The sequence below is a fragment of the Temnothorax curvispinosus genome, unplaced genomic scaffold, assembly GCF_003070985.1.
Source record: "Temnothorax curvispinosus isolate PA1 unplaced genomic scaffold, ASM307098v1 QBEX01007734.1, whole genome shotgun sequence".
Classification (NCBI taxonomy): domain Eukaryota; kingdom Metazoa; phylum Arthropoda; class Insecta; order Hymenoptera; family Formicidae; genus Temnothorax; species Temnothorax curvispinosus.
The window spans coordinates 294,292-308,924 of record NW_020217514.1 but is presented as its reverse complement, the minus strand read 5'-3'; the positions used below and the strand labels follow the sequence as shown (position 1 = coordinate 308,924).

At 36.8% G+C, this 14,633-nt stretch overlaps 2 protein-coding genes across 3 annotated transcripts; both read left to right on the top strand.

Moving 5' to 3' along the window:
* Positions 1-1,636: 1,636 nt before the first annotated feature.
* Positions 1,637-4,040, top strand: LOC112457337 (zinc finger protein 583-like). The gene is made up of 3 exons (XM_025020326.1): positions 1,637-1,793; positions 2,490-3,111; positions 3,531-4,040. Exons 1-3 carry the CDS (start codon positions 1,733-1,735, stop codon positions 3,694-3,696), a joined length of 849 nt encoding a protein of 282 aa, XP_024876094.1. The 5' UTR covers positions 1,637-1,732; the 3' UTR covers positions 3,697-4,040.
* A 1,070-nt stretch (positions 4,041-5,110) lies between these two features.
* LOC112457374 (putative ATP-dependent RNA helicase me31b) lies at positions 5,111-14,633 on the top strand. 2 transcript variants are annotated; one of them, XM_025020384.1, is made up of 8 exons: positions 5,111-5,642; positions 6,969-7,143; positions 7,429-7,635; positions 7,720-7,891; positions 7,980-8,130; positions 8,684-8,879; positions 8,979-9,149; positions 9,347-14,633. In XM_025020384.1, exons 2-8 carry the CDS (start codon positions 7,003-7,005, stop codon positions 9,641-9,643), a joined length of 1,335 nt encoding a protein of 444 aa, XP_024876152.1. In that variant the 5' UTR covers positions 5,111-5,642; positions 6,969-7,002; the 3' UTR covers positions 9,644-14,633. The 2 variants fall into 2 exon arrangements, with proteins under 2 accessions (XP_024876152.1, XP_024876153.1); XM_025020385.1 differs by lacking the exon at positions 5,111-5,642 and adding an exon at positions 6,001-6,108.

Here is a 14,633-nt window from a genome sequence, read left to right as displayed (position 1 = left end):
GTTACGATGCTAAATTTTTATAAATATACTCTATATTAAATTTATATTCAAATATTTAAATATACTACGTTATATTACGTTCTTTAAATATTAAAATGCGATATTTTATTGCCGTGGATATATTTTAAATGTCGTACAAATGGTCCAATCAAAAATTGTTGCATTTAATTATAAATGTATAACTTATTTGTTAAAATTACGTGCATTTTTATTTTGGGAGAGTGCGATGTGTAACGCAAATTTTATATAAAAAAAAAAGAAAAAAGTGTACTCACAGTGAATGGAGGTTCTTGTATACATGTAAGGCTGAAATATAATTTTAGTATTTTAAAAGAAGAAAACACGTCAGGATGTGGTCGCGACGCCGGTTGAAGCGACTCTGATACGTTGGACGTTGGACCCGAATACGTTCGTACGAAGTTTCTTGTTTCCACCACACGGGAATATTATCAAAACTCGAAAGGTCGCTGCTGACAACTTAGAAAAACACCTCTAAAAATCTCAAATAATGGATACTTGACGATGAGATATATATCAAAATTCTTTTAGTTATTTCTCAAAATTAATTTAATATAAAAACAATTTTACTTTTAATTTTAACCCTATTTCCTCCAACGTTTTTTCCACCCCTTTAATCCTCCAACCATGCACTTTCAAGTCTCACGTGTTTTTCAAAATGTTAATAGCTTTGAAAAATTCCCCCAAAATTATTATAATATCTTTGTACCTTCGACTAAAAATCAATGTAAATAACATTTGGAAATCATTTATTTAAATATTTTTTTACAACAATTATATGTTGACAAACACACGTTACGACTCGTTTTATTTAAAAAATCATAACTCACGAACAAACAAATTGTTTGTCACGATCGTTTGTTTTCCGCAACAAACGAGTGTTAGAAACTCGTGGGACACGAAAGGGCGGGTTGGAGGAAATAGGGTTAATAATTTTTTAATACTTTAACGATTTACAATTTATTAAATTTATCACATGTTGATTATCATATCTAAAATGTAATAAATATTATAATTTTTCGTCCTGATCTCTCTATCTTGATTTTTTTTTTCCGAAACCCTCACCCTTATGGAAAAAGTTACTGATGTAGTTGCGAAAAAAACACACAAAACTTTAGCAATTAACTCTGTAATATTTACTATAGTTTCGTGTACTTTTTTTCAAAACTACAGTAGTCTTTCCGTAGTAATTTTCCGTAGGGGCAGCCAAACGTATGAAAATTTTACAGAGATATAATAATAAAGATCGGAGCAAAAATTTCGAGAAATATATGTAAAACTGGAAATACATAACATTTTAATAAATAAAATAGGAATAATCGATTTCTATTTGACGAATCAACAAACGCGAAGAAATCTGAGATAATATTGTCTTATATGGATTAATTAATGTTGGTTTTATTTTACAATTGTTATTTTAAATGAGATATAATAACATTCAATCGTATCGCATAGTGAGCAAAATATCAAATAGAAAAAAATTGGTATAATTTATAAGATATCCCATTATTTATCGGGTTAGTCGCGAGCTCTCTCGATAAATACGCTACTGCTTGAAAAAAATAAAAGCCGATCGAGTGCCCGGCAGTTCCATTGCCATATTGCCATACCGCTGCAGTGGAAGCTAACGAAAGGAAGTTCTTCGTGTCCCTTGCGAACGGTGGTGTAAAACAGTGTAAAACGGAAAAAGTTCCATACTTTATCTCAGGGAAGTATGCCGCGTTGCTTGATAAAGTCCATGGCGCGGTATCACAAGACGGACAATTCGAGCGAAGGTATATCTTCATCTTTTGTCGATATCTTTTACGATATCTTTCTGCGGACCATTAAGATTATTCAGGCCTAATGTAAAACCAGACGAGCCGAGCTTCATTATCGGCTATGACGGCTATGGAATATCCATGGCATGTATGTGCTCGACACGTGTCTCTATACTTCAACCTTGACTATTGTCACAATAATAATAAACAGGCTGCGGATATCTATGCCGGGAGTCTCTTATCTTCACGTGATTCTCCTGAGAGTTCTGCCGAATAATTACATAGATTATCAAAAAATAAATACCGAAGATACATTTTCAGGAACCATACAAACGCAATAGGGTTGTAGCTAAATAAATGTGCGACGGAATTTTTACGTACATCTCTTTTATTTCTCGTTAAACAATTATATCTTGCCATTTATTCTGCTGACTGAAGAGGAAGGAAGAGAAATGTTAATTTTTCTCGTTAGACGCAAGAAAGACGTACTTCAAAACTTGGAGATTAATTATTAACTGTCGATAGGCGAAATTTTAATTTCACATGGAATGACTTTCTGTCAGGCTCTTTCCAATTACTTAATTTATTTATTACAGAATTACTTTCTGCCACTTAAAATAACAATAAATCCTTCAGAGATGCTTTAAATCTCGACTATTCCGGTAATAAATATCGTGCCAGCTTCGAGTGACGGAAAATCGATTTTTACAGAGACCGAATTCCCGTGGCTGCCGCCGTCAACGGATCTCAAGCGGAAGAGCCATACGAAAGACGCAACGTCCAAGACGAGCAATATCTGGACCTGCTCCGGGCTGCCCATCGTAACCCGTTACAGCTTCCACAAGAGCAACGGCGCGACATTCGACGCCGAGTTAAATCCAGCTGGGCAAAATTGCGGAAATACACATCACGATGCGGCGTCGATCGACGGGCACGTGAACGATAATGCGGGGAAGGTGTCGACGATATTGCTCGACGGGGTGCCGCGATTCTCCTCCAAGGCGGAGAGATCGGCTACGCAGACGTCGGAGGCGGGAAAAGTCGCTAACGTGATAAATCCGCCGGTCGTGATCAACGGCTGCGAAACGCAGACGCTCTCGCAGGCTCTGTACTTGCTGCCGAAACAGAAGCACGAGTCGGTCAATGCTGCCGAGGGTAAGACGGCGTCCGCTCGAGAAGGCGCCCAGCACTGGAAGAGAAATAAAACGATGCACTACTGCCCGTACTGTCGCAAGAGCTTCGACCGGCCGTGGGTGCTAAAGGGTCATTTGCGTCTACATACGGGCGAGCGACCCTTTGAGTGCCCGGTTTGTCATAAATCTTTCGCCGATCGGTACGTACGACAAGGACTCCGACGCAGGAACGCGCTCCTGTGTTTTAATTCCGTCGACGAGAAACGTGGATAAGAATCGATCTCTTAAAGGGAAAACTTTGATCAAAAGTTAAAATAAAAAGTTGGAGTACACGAAAGTCTCGTTCTATTCGATTAGTACTGTTCGGAATGTTAATTGCTATGTATTAAGAATCGATCTCATCCTAGGTAGAGAAAGCAAAAATTTTGATCAAAAATCAGATTAAAAAGTTGAAGTATATACGAAAGATCTGTGAAGCTGTCAAAGCATCTTCGGGGAAAAATGGAGAACGATTTTATTCTCGTTCTATTCGATTATAATAGCGCTGTTCGGAATGTTAATTGCTATCAAGGGTGCATCATTTGCCACGCGACTAATTAATCTTTTGGGATTATTGCAGCTCGAATCTTCGCGCACATCAAAGGACACGCAATCATCATCAGTGGCAGTGGCGTTGCGGCGTGTGCTTTAAGGCTTTCTCACAAAGGCGCTACCTGGAACGCCACTGTCCGGAAGCCTGTCGCAAGTACCGTATATCTCAGAAGAAGGAGATCCCTTGCCCATGAATCCCGGATGGGGAACGACGGCGAGGAGTAGATATAGGAGTAGATAGTAGAGGTAGCGACTTTTTAACTACCGGCGGTAGTTAAAGTCGCTCTCAACGACGTATATAGCGCTTATACCAATGTAAAGTCAATGTTCTGACGCGTGCGTTATATGATCGAAGTTTATGCCGTTCTTTATATTTCTCAATAAAATTTCAATCTTTCATATCGTCAACAGGTGTGCGGCAACTTTATTAACATGATTTATTGCGTAATTCAGATTTAAAAATTCGCGATATACGCTGAAGTTGTAGCTATACTTATAGCTCCGTAAAGCTATACTTATTTTGATCTCTGACGTACGATGAGGCTTAAATCGTTTCTAGGATTACATCAATCTCGAGATGTTAAGATGTATTTCATTGAATAGAATCTTAAGATTATTTGAAACTAAACTTAATATATATATGATTTTACACTTAAATTATCTGAGTAATTATTTAACTTTAAATTTAATTATGAAATCATTAGCTCAAATACTGCCATTTTATTAGTCGGACGGAATCTCAAGTTCACCCGAGATCAGACTTGTAATATATGTTGAATTTATAACTCTGTGACCAACTTCAGATAGAACTCTATAATGACATGATTATGATGACATTATCATGACCTGGACATGTCCAGATAATTTTTAAGTGATGAACAAAGTCACGATAACGTTATCATGATGCCATTATGAGTTTTATGTTCTACTGGGACTTTATTTCGAATATATGAGGCTTGAATATCGCTTTGACGAAAATATTCATGTCTGATCTTATATTTAAGAAACGCAATCTCAAGACACTTCATTGGATGGAAATATTTTTAATTTTAAAAATATCTGAGACTAGATTTAATATGATTTTATATTAAAATTATCTGAAATTACTTTTAAATATAAAATCGTCTCGAAATATTATATAACTATTTTATTGATCGGATGGAATCTCAAGTTCATCTGATATTAGACTTAAAAATGATCTTGAACGCAAGATCGAATTATGAACGCCGCTTTTAGTTTCGACAGCAACGTGTCGCTCTCATATACTTGGCACGCGGTGATTGGCCAAGCCGCCGCATACACAATTCGAACCACGTGGCACGTGATTCGTGCCGGAACCATGTTTCCGGGTCTGTTCTTTCCGGTTGTTTTATGTTGCGCTATCTGAAATGTAAACGACAGGCCCGTATGATCGGAAGACGGAGTTGAAAAACGGAAGAACAGAAGGTATGAAAAATTCAGCAACAAATGACAGATCCATTGGCTGATCTCGCTCGCCGCAATCCGGCCGCGTCGCCGCGTGTCCCTCTCATGAATACCGCCTTAAAACGACGCCTGGCGGCCTGGCCGGGAGCCGGGACCGGGGCGCCACGGTGGCATCGCCGTCTTGCTACCGTCGCTCTTTCATGGTGCGGATCGTGTACACCGAACAAGCAATAATCGTCGCTCGCATTCGACGCAGTGCATCAGTCGGGATTTCGGGATACTGCAAGAGGAACGCAAATTACGAGTCGTAGAGACAGACCGAGAGACTGAGAGTCGGGACCGCGTGTTAAACACTAGAACGCTTTTTTTCCGAAGCGTAACGAGTAGAGAAGCGGTAGAGAGAGGTAGAGCGAGAGGGAGAGTGAGAGCGAGAGCGAGAGAGTGAGAGCGAGTGTGAGAGAGAGAGAGAGAGTGAGAGAGGGCGAGAGAGTGAGAGAGAGCGCGAGGAGAGTGAGGAGAGGGAGAAGCGACAGCGCGGCATCGCACCGAACGAGAAAAAACGGTGCCCCGACGCGGTTACTGGCGCTGCGAGAAGTCGGCGAAATCCATTGACATTGGGGGAACGGCCATTTTGGCGTGTTGTTTCCCACGATCGAGTGCCCGAGGCGCGCACACGCATATACACACACGGCATCGACGTCCATTCGTTTTCAAGGTAAGGAGCAACCACGCGGACGACGACGTTACGCGTCCGCCCGGCGACTCCCGCACAACCGCCACAACCCCATTGTTCTGTCCGTCCGTCCGTCGTCGTCCCCCGGCCCCCGCGGCGGCGCGCCGCGAGAAATTCCACGCGCGGAGCCCCCCTCGTGTTGGAACGGTTCAAGTAATATCGCCCCGGGGGCTTTTTCGTCGCCCCGAAACGCCCCGTTCGCGCGAGCCGATCTAGACAAGGGTGTAAAAAAAAAAAGAACCCCCCTTTTGGCCCCCCTTCGCGATCGGCGTCCGTTGGAGCCGCGTGGAGACAAGCAAGCCGGCCACGGTATATTTAACGCGCAAATCCCTCACTCGCGTGAGTTCTGCCGTTATCGACGGTTCGAACGGTTGAAATTCCCGTGACGGGTATACTCAGTACTCGCCCGGGCGGCGCATATCGGCTACCGTTAATCACTCGCGATTAGGTGAGTACTGAGTATGTACGTGTTTTCCTTACGCCGTTTTTGAATTTACGGAACTTTCGGAACGGTCGCGAACTTTCGTCATTCGAAGATACAACGAAATCTCAAGAATGTTCCTTTGTCTCTTTGTTGTATGAGTAATACTTCAATACATTCCGTACATAACAAATCTTAATAGCGCTTAAGAGCCTCTCTTGTTTTCTTAATCTCTTTTTCTTAACGTGCGTTAAGTATACGATTAAAACGAAAAAGTGTCGCTTTGTTTGAATAAAATCTTTTTGTAAAGCTTAAAATTAGCTTCATAATTCTGTTTTTCTAAAAAAATAATTTATTGAATTCTTTACTTCACTCAAGAAAGTTCTTATTTCTTGTGTAATTATATTAAATTTCGTGTTCATTGAAAGTTACAAACGATATGGAAATCGAATTTTTTCGACTAACACAGTCAACTGCTTCATCTATAGAGTTATTCATGGTTGCTTCCTGTATCCAAACACACAAAAACACTTAGCATATTCGAATGTATTCATAACGGCAAACACAGAGAGATACCTACAGGCATACACTGTAGGTCAATTGTGTTTGGCCTTGCTCCCTTTCCATCTCCTTCTATTTAGACGTTAATATAAAACCTGATACATACTTTCGAATATGCTTACGGGATCAGAACTATTATGATATAATTCAATATTTTACAAGTGTAACTGTGATATAAAAACGTTATGAGTAAAATTTATGTGACTTTAAACATTTACACAAAGAAATTTATATCGTAATTCCTACGTAAGCTTAGCTAGCGTGTATGCGTATATTAAATGTAATTATAGTAATAACGTGTCTTTTATTTTCTTTTCTGTCGTCAGGAAAAGATAGTAGATATACTACAATATTTCCAAAATGATGACCGAAACGCATATGAACTCTAACCATATGTTGAATTCTGGTTTGTCTAATAAATCAGAGATAGAGAAAATGGATGATGTGGGTTGGAAAGCCAAATTAAAGATTCCACCAAAGGATAAAAGAATTAAAACAAGTGTGAGTTCTATGATAGAAAAAGACAAATTAATAAATTATTAAGTAACGAGAAATTAATAACGATATATAAATATGTAACAATAAATTAATATAAGTATACATAATAAATATATAACTAAATGTATAACAAATTTTTATACCTTAAAATTTGAGTTATTCTTGCAATATGAAAAATTTTAATAAGTCTTCAAAATTAATTTTACTATTGTTTGCGGATAAAGATCCTTGAGAAATTGAATACTTAAGTTTTCCACATTGAAATTTAGTTCGAAATATACCTTACAGGATGTTACCGACACACGTGGTAACGAGTTCGAAGAATTTTGCCTAAAACGAGAACTATTGATGGGAATTTTTGAAAAGGGATGGGAGAAGCCATCGCCGATCCAAGAAGCTAGTATTCCTATTGCACTTTCTGGTAAGGACATCTTGGCACGAGCGAAAAATGGAACTGGTAAAACTGGAGCGTACTCAATTCCAGTGCTGGAACAGGTATGATGAAGGCTTTAGCTTGAAAAAAAAAAAAAAAAAGAAATATTTGTTTTGAATGTCGCGTGCTTATTATTGCCACTTCAGGTTGACCCGAGGAAAGACGTAATCCAAGCACTGGTAATTGTGCCTACAAGAGAATTAGCGCTACAAACATCACAGATTTGTATTGAGCTCGCAAAGCACATGGATATAAAAGTTATGGTTACTACTGGAGGAACTAACTTACGAGACGACATTATGAGGATTTATCAAAAAGGTAAGGTCTAGGAAAGTGTGTGATTTATCGATAAATTACATTAAATGAGTCGACCGATGTATAATTTGTCTGTAATTTATGTTTTCAGTACAAGTGATAATCGCAACGCCAGGAAGGATCCTTGATCTGATGGACAAGAATGTGGCAAATATGGAGCATTGTAAAATTCTAGTTTTGGACGAAGCAGATAAGCTGCTGTCGCAAGACTTCAAAGGAATGTTGGATCATGTAATATCGAGGTGCGTTTGTACAAAAATATTACATTTTATTTTACACAGAATTTCTTTATTTAACCACACACTCCTTTTACGGTAGGTGGATAACTATGAAGAACTGTGCAGAAAAATCTCAAGTTCAATATTTTTTTTGTATGAGAGACAATTAAGGTCGACCATTCACAACGCTTTGCTTCTTTTATGCGCTCGTACATGCAATGCTGCATTTCGTATAATTAAAGTGCTTGAAATGTAAAACGTGTCATATTGAATTTAGGCATGTCATGTTGCAATATATTCACATTCCCGAGTGTATCAAATTGACTAATCAATGACTAACTTTAATTGACTCTCGCTTAAAATTCACTGAAATTGTACTATTTATTTCACTCGCAATTTTAACTCGTTGCCATATTTTCTATCTGATACTATTAAAACACAATTTTTAGCTAATATTACAGAAATTTAATACATATCACGCGTGTAATATAATACTATCAATTATTCCAAAAAAAATAACCATATTACTCATCTCTGTTATTTTGTGTTTATTAGTTTTCTATTATTTTCATTCTAGATTACCACATGAGCGTCAGATTTTGCTGTATTCAGCTACGTTTCCTCTGACTGTGAAACAATTTATGGAGAAACACTTGAGAGATCCATATGAGATTAATTTAATGGAAGAGTTGACTTTGAAAGGCGTAACACAATATTACGCTTTTGTACAGGAACGACAAAAAGTTCACTGCCTTAACACGCTATTCTCCAAGGTAAGACTTAATTTGATCTTATGTAATTCTTTATCAATGATATAATAAATCTTTTGGTTTCAAGCAAATATATTATTAATTTATGTATTACTTTTATAGCTGCAAATAACGCAAAGCATAATCTTCTGTAATTCAACGCAACGCGTCGAATTGCTGGCTAAGAAAATAACAGACCTTGGGTATTGCTGTTATTATATACACGCGAAAATGGCGCAGGCACACCGAAATCGCGTATTCCATGATTTCCGTGCAGGATTATGCCGAAATCTTGTAAGTTAATTAATGTATAACATTTTTAATTAGAAAAATTTAAATCTTATTTCAATTTTAATTACATTATATATAATGTATTATCTCTAGTTCAAGTAAATGTAAATATTGAAGCAAATTGTACATTGTACTAATGTATCTATAATTGAAGATTGTAATTTATTAATGTTTTTATTAAATGTTTTCTTTTTTTACAGGTGAGCAGTGATCTATTTACCCGCGGTATTGATGTTCAAGCTGTGAACGTCGTAATCAATTTTGACTTTCCGAAGATGGCAGAGACATATCTGCATCGAATCGGCCGATCTGGAAGATTCGGCCACTTAGGTATAGCAATTAACCTAATCACGTATGAAGATCGCTTCAACCTACACCGTATCGAACAAGAGCTTGGAACAGAAATTAAACCTATCCCAAAGGTGATAGACCCCAGTTTGTACGTGGCGAGACCAGAAGACAATAATAGTATGGAAGAAGGCAACGTGTCCAAGTAGTTTCGATGCATTGTGGTAAAATGAAGCTTCACACACGCTCAAAGAGTTTAAAGTGTGTGTCAAAGTGTGTCAAAGAGTGAGTTTACTTGTAAATAAAACGTACTAAGTATGAGTAATGATGAGTTGAGTGATTGAAGTGTCGGGCAAATGTCAGTGCGAATCATTTCTTTGTACATAAATACATTTAAATGTACATAAGCTAAAGCAAATCAGAGTCAAGCCATTATCAAGATGCACAATATGTAAACAGATATGTGAATAACATAATAATCAATCATTGCATTTTATCATAACTGTAAATACTACATGCGAGGACATACAACATCGTTTTAATAGAGGATTTTTATACAACGGCTTCATTCTTCCAGTATTTTTTTTCCTTCTGTTGTTGTGTAACAATGAAGAAGAGGGCATATATGATTTAGAAAATCTATCGGCCAATCTCACCGAGTACAACATACTGATTCACATGTGCTCATTACTTTTGTACTGTCATGCATATATAAATTGTCCTTAATACCAATAAGGTCGTGTGTATATATATACATATATATAAATTGCCCTTAGCGATTTATAAAATTTGGATATTAAATATCAGTTGTAATATTTGATCATGGCTTGATTTTGCTATCTGTCAATATTGTCATACAACTCTGAAATTCAAATCACTTGTCAACGCTTAAACTATCTTTTTCTGTTCATTCAACCGCTAATGGAATTTGCTTTTCCTTTTTTTTTTCTTTTTTTAAAAACGCAATTGGATTTTCTTTTTACTATATCGTGATTGAGAATCAGAGGTTGTACAATTGACTAGTTTTATATAATTATTTTTTTATAAAGAACTGGCTGGTGGATTCCCTAACAAAAAAAGAGGTTCTATGGCTGATGCTGATAATAACGTATATGTCCAATCGCAGCCTACGTTTAATTATACAACAACAGTCTATCGAGGCTAAAATTGAGAACTAACAAATTGCGAGGATTTATTGCTAAAATTAATAGAAAGACGCGGAAAACGCGGAATAAATGGATTGCAAGTGAATGCACATGAGGAACTGACAGCTCACACTAAAATGTGAGCTTAAGGGTGCACTGTGAAATACTCTATCTCTCGTGAAAGATAAAATAACTGCCAAAGTTATTGTATTATTGATAATATCAACATAGAATCTCTAGAGATCTCCATGAAATTATGGCTAAACACGAGAAAGAGTAGAAAAATATGCAAGAAATGTACTGTTTGGTATGCATGACTATTATAGGTGAAATTTAAGAATTCGAAAGCCACCAGCCAATATGACTTAGGTTTTTGGATGCGAAAGATATGGAACAATATGCGATACCAGAATATTTCATATTTGAGGGGAATCCTCTTTGAATGGAATATTAACGGTGACGAGAAGGCGGTTTAAAATGTATTTAGGGCTGTAATATCAGGCACTGTGAGCTTATCACGGAAACTGTAGATAATAGATAAACAGTAATGAGATAACTGCTGACACAAAAAAAGAGAAAACTGAAATTGCAAATTGAATATTGTGAACAGATGTGTACAGAACGTTGATCTGGACGAATGGTTGTTCATGCTCGCTGCCTTCAACCTTCGACCAATATACGTAATTTTCGTTCGTAGCGACACCGAGTACATGGCTTAAGTTTGACGCAAATTCTAAGTATATTTTCGAGTCGAGATATTTCGCGAATCTCCATTTTCGTAGAGGGTTCCATCGTCAGCTGAATATCGAGAGACAGATTTCGCATTTTTGTAAAATCTAATGTAAATGAATATGCGCTATCATACTCGCGAGTTTAGCTTATCATGGGCTTTGCAAGTTCTCTTCTCGTCTTACGAAATGTAATTCATTTCGTGTATACAACTCTACGATTCTGGAAAATTTACACATTCTTGATTGCGTATGCCATAAATCTGACTCGTCAATATAACATGAAAAAAGAAATATTTAGGTAAACGTAACACAATCCTCGCGCGATTACTGCTTTTGTTTACCGCGGATTTATTGCAAATCGAATTATAAGTTGCAAAATAATCGTTCACCGCGGATTTATTGCAAAGCGAGTTTTAAGTTGCAAAATAATCACAACTTAACCGCGTAAGAAGTTACTAAATAATCACATCGGGTTACAAGTTGCAAAGCAATCGCACTTGCGACTTATTGCCCGGTTTGTAGACACATACACGTGCATTTGTGATTTCTGCGCGATTCCTGGATGAAAGGAAGATAAATTAATATAACGTATCGCGCTAAGATTGAACTCGACCGAAGACGACGATTGAAATACGTTGAAATACGATGTACCGTACTCAACAACCGTTACGCGTCTTTCTATTTCTATTTGCTTCCTCGATAGTCTTCGATTCGGCAAAATTTTTCTAACAACATATTTAGCTATTGTTGTAACTACTATACAGGCAGATAAATATCTATTGAGTACAGGCGAGAAGTCAGTATTGATATTGCGAGAGTTTCGTTATCGGTGATGTCCATTAACGATTACGATCGAATGATCTCTGATCTATTCAGAACGCTGTCTTCTGCTTGACCGAGATAACGAAAGCAAATAATCTGCCAGATAATGATGGTGCCCCGTTGACTACATAAAATGAACAACCAAAGCAGACCGGAAGACCAACAATTATATCTGCTATACGATTTGATAATTTATTGAGTTCTTTTTTGTGTCACTGTTAATGCAAAGATACTGTAATGAATTAAGCTAATGTGCGATTTTGTTGATCAAATAATCTGTCGCCCACTGCATATTAATTTGATCGATCGGAATCGCATACGATTGCGTCATAGTCTAATATTACGGTCCCCTTTCATTTTATTATCTACTTAATATACAAACGTAAATGGGTTCAATGTAATAACAATTGTTTCGCCAAACGATCTGATCCGCGAAATGTTCCCATTTACAAACTACGAAAAATCTGCTCTTATTCTATTAGCTTCTCCTGTTGTTTTGCTTACGGCGATTCTTTGAAAATTCTTTTGGCAATATTACATAGACTAAGAAGAAAATACTTAGTCTTACTGCGCTGTAATTGGAAACATCGATAGATCCATTTTATGGAGTCTATTTTGCGAAATGTATTTTATTCAGCTTTCGAAAGAGTCAATAAGCTAATAAGTGGCTAATAAGCAAGCGGTTCAACTTTTTTGATTTTATAAAAATTTTACAAACTATTCTATTCCAATCAAAAATTATTTCTAACCAAAAATTCTTACTGATCTTTAAATGTGATCGATGCACGATGTTCGTACATTTCACCCATACAAAAAATTGTAAACGAAAACTCGTCCATTGATATTAAAAATCTACAAATTTGCGTGCTGTATTTGACTCTTTCTAAAGAATGATGTTTATGCGAAGTATATAAACTTAGAAAAAAGTGGGCTTAAAAAAATCAAAAAAAAAAAAGAAGAGAAAGAAACATTGATTAGCAATGTTATGTGAGCAGACTGAAGAACGTGGTAATTTTATAATCTTTACCTCTCTTGCAGCCATACCTATATATTGCCTATATTCTAAATTACAGACGAGTATCCTTTTCTGAAAAAAATTCTGGAAAATAAAGTTAATGAGTATGTTCGTGGCGCGTTTCACAGTTGCAAGTTGCCAAAGTAAACATTTTTTACTTTGGTATATTTTACCACGTCTTCACGTCTGCTCCATGAGGTATATTCAAGTGCGGTTCCCGCAACTAATCTTGGATATAACAAGGAGTGCCCTTGATATGAAAGTAAGCGAGTGTAATTCGTGCGACGTAGAAATACCTACGGAAGATTTCGGAAGTAAATGTGTTAACATCCGGGTATATGCGAGAATTGCGGAGGACTCTCTCCGATCCCATCCAGGGGAGGGTAAATTCTACTTCTCAATATCTACGATTTAAATCGTAAGTGTGAAGGGGAACATCATAAGAACGAGCTCTCTAACAGCACATCTAGATCTCGTACCTTCGCCTGAATTTATTTCCATTGGTTGATCCAATGCGGCGAGCTGCGTGTAAGCACATTCCCAACAAACGAGCCGAGAATTGATCGCATCGGAGGTTTAAACATCTAAACAAACGATCTTTCCGCGTTCGAATAACATACGCAGCTCGATAATAATATTGGAATTAGATCTCCAATATACATAAAATATTTTTAAAAAAGCAAAAAAAAAATAATTCGTTCGAAATGTAAAAGTCAGTTTATTGACTATCCTGCTTTACCGTTTTGTTAAAGAACTTATTATTTACACTTGTTTTTAAAAAAAATTGTAATAATCACTCAAATGTCATATCTGAACGGCTACTATATAATGTGATATTTTGTTACTATTATTAATATTGCTGCTATTAACGATATATGAACGAAGGATTTTCGACCCTGTGTAACGGACATCGATTTATTTTGTGACGTTGAAATCTCTGAGTTTGTTGTTCGTAAATTGCAAGCGACATAAGATTGCGAAATTTCTCTTGGAATTCTAGAAACAACTTGTTGAATTTTATAATTGATGCAATTAGGATTACACGATTAATGAAACTAAAAAGTGCGTCTCTAAATGGATAATAAAATGATTTCGCAGTATTATGTAGCTTGCATATCATTTACAAATAACTCGCGGCTCACGCGTAATTGTGCGCAGATGAAATACTCTCTGTATTTCTGATTTTTATGTGCATTTGTCAAGACAATATTCTCATTGTGTGTTATCCTTTCGGAATCTGTAAGCGGTATAAAACAAAATTATAAATAGGTTTTCTTGTTCTAAGTAACATTACCGTTTTTCTTTCTTCAAATTGTAAAGATGGGTTTGCGCGTGACTATGAAAAGAACTTTTTTTTTTTATTTGTCTTCGCTATTCTGTTAGCTCAAACCCATTCTAATAAGTCGTGTCAATTTTGTTTCCTTGAAGGGACAGAACAGCTCAACTGTCGTCCCTTAATAAAAATTCTGTTTCAGTACACACAATA

Bases quoted from the DNA above. Each gene is read 5' to 3' on its own strand.
- LOC112457337 (XM_025020326.1), top strand. From the start codon at position 1,733: ATGCCGCGTTGCTTGATAAAGTCCATGGCGCGGTATCACAAGACGGAC. The intron at 1,794-2,489 runs GTATATCTTCAT...CGATTTTTACAG, and splicing joins GACGGACAATTCGAGCGAAG to AGACCGAATTCCCGTGGCTG. The intron at 3,112-3,530 runs GTACGTACGACA...GGATTATTGCAG, and splicing joins CATAAATCTTTCGCCGATCG to CTCGAATCTTCGCGCACATC.
- LOC112457374 (XM_025020384.1), top strand. From the start codon at position 7,003: ATGATGACCGAAACGCATATGAACTCTAACCATATGTTGAATTCTGGT. The intron at 8,131-8,683 runs GTGCGTTTGTAC...TTTTCATTCTAG, and splicing joins TTGGATCATGTAATATCGAG to ATTACCACATGAGCGTCAGA. The intron at 8,880-8,978 runs GTAAGACTTAAT...TTACTTTTATAG, and splicing joins TTAACACGCTATTCTCCAAG to CTGCAAATAACGCAAAGCAT.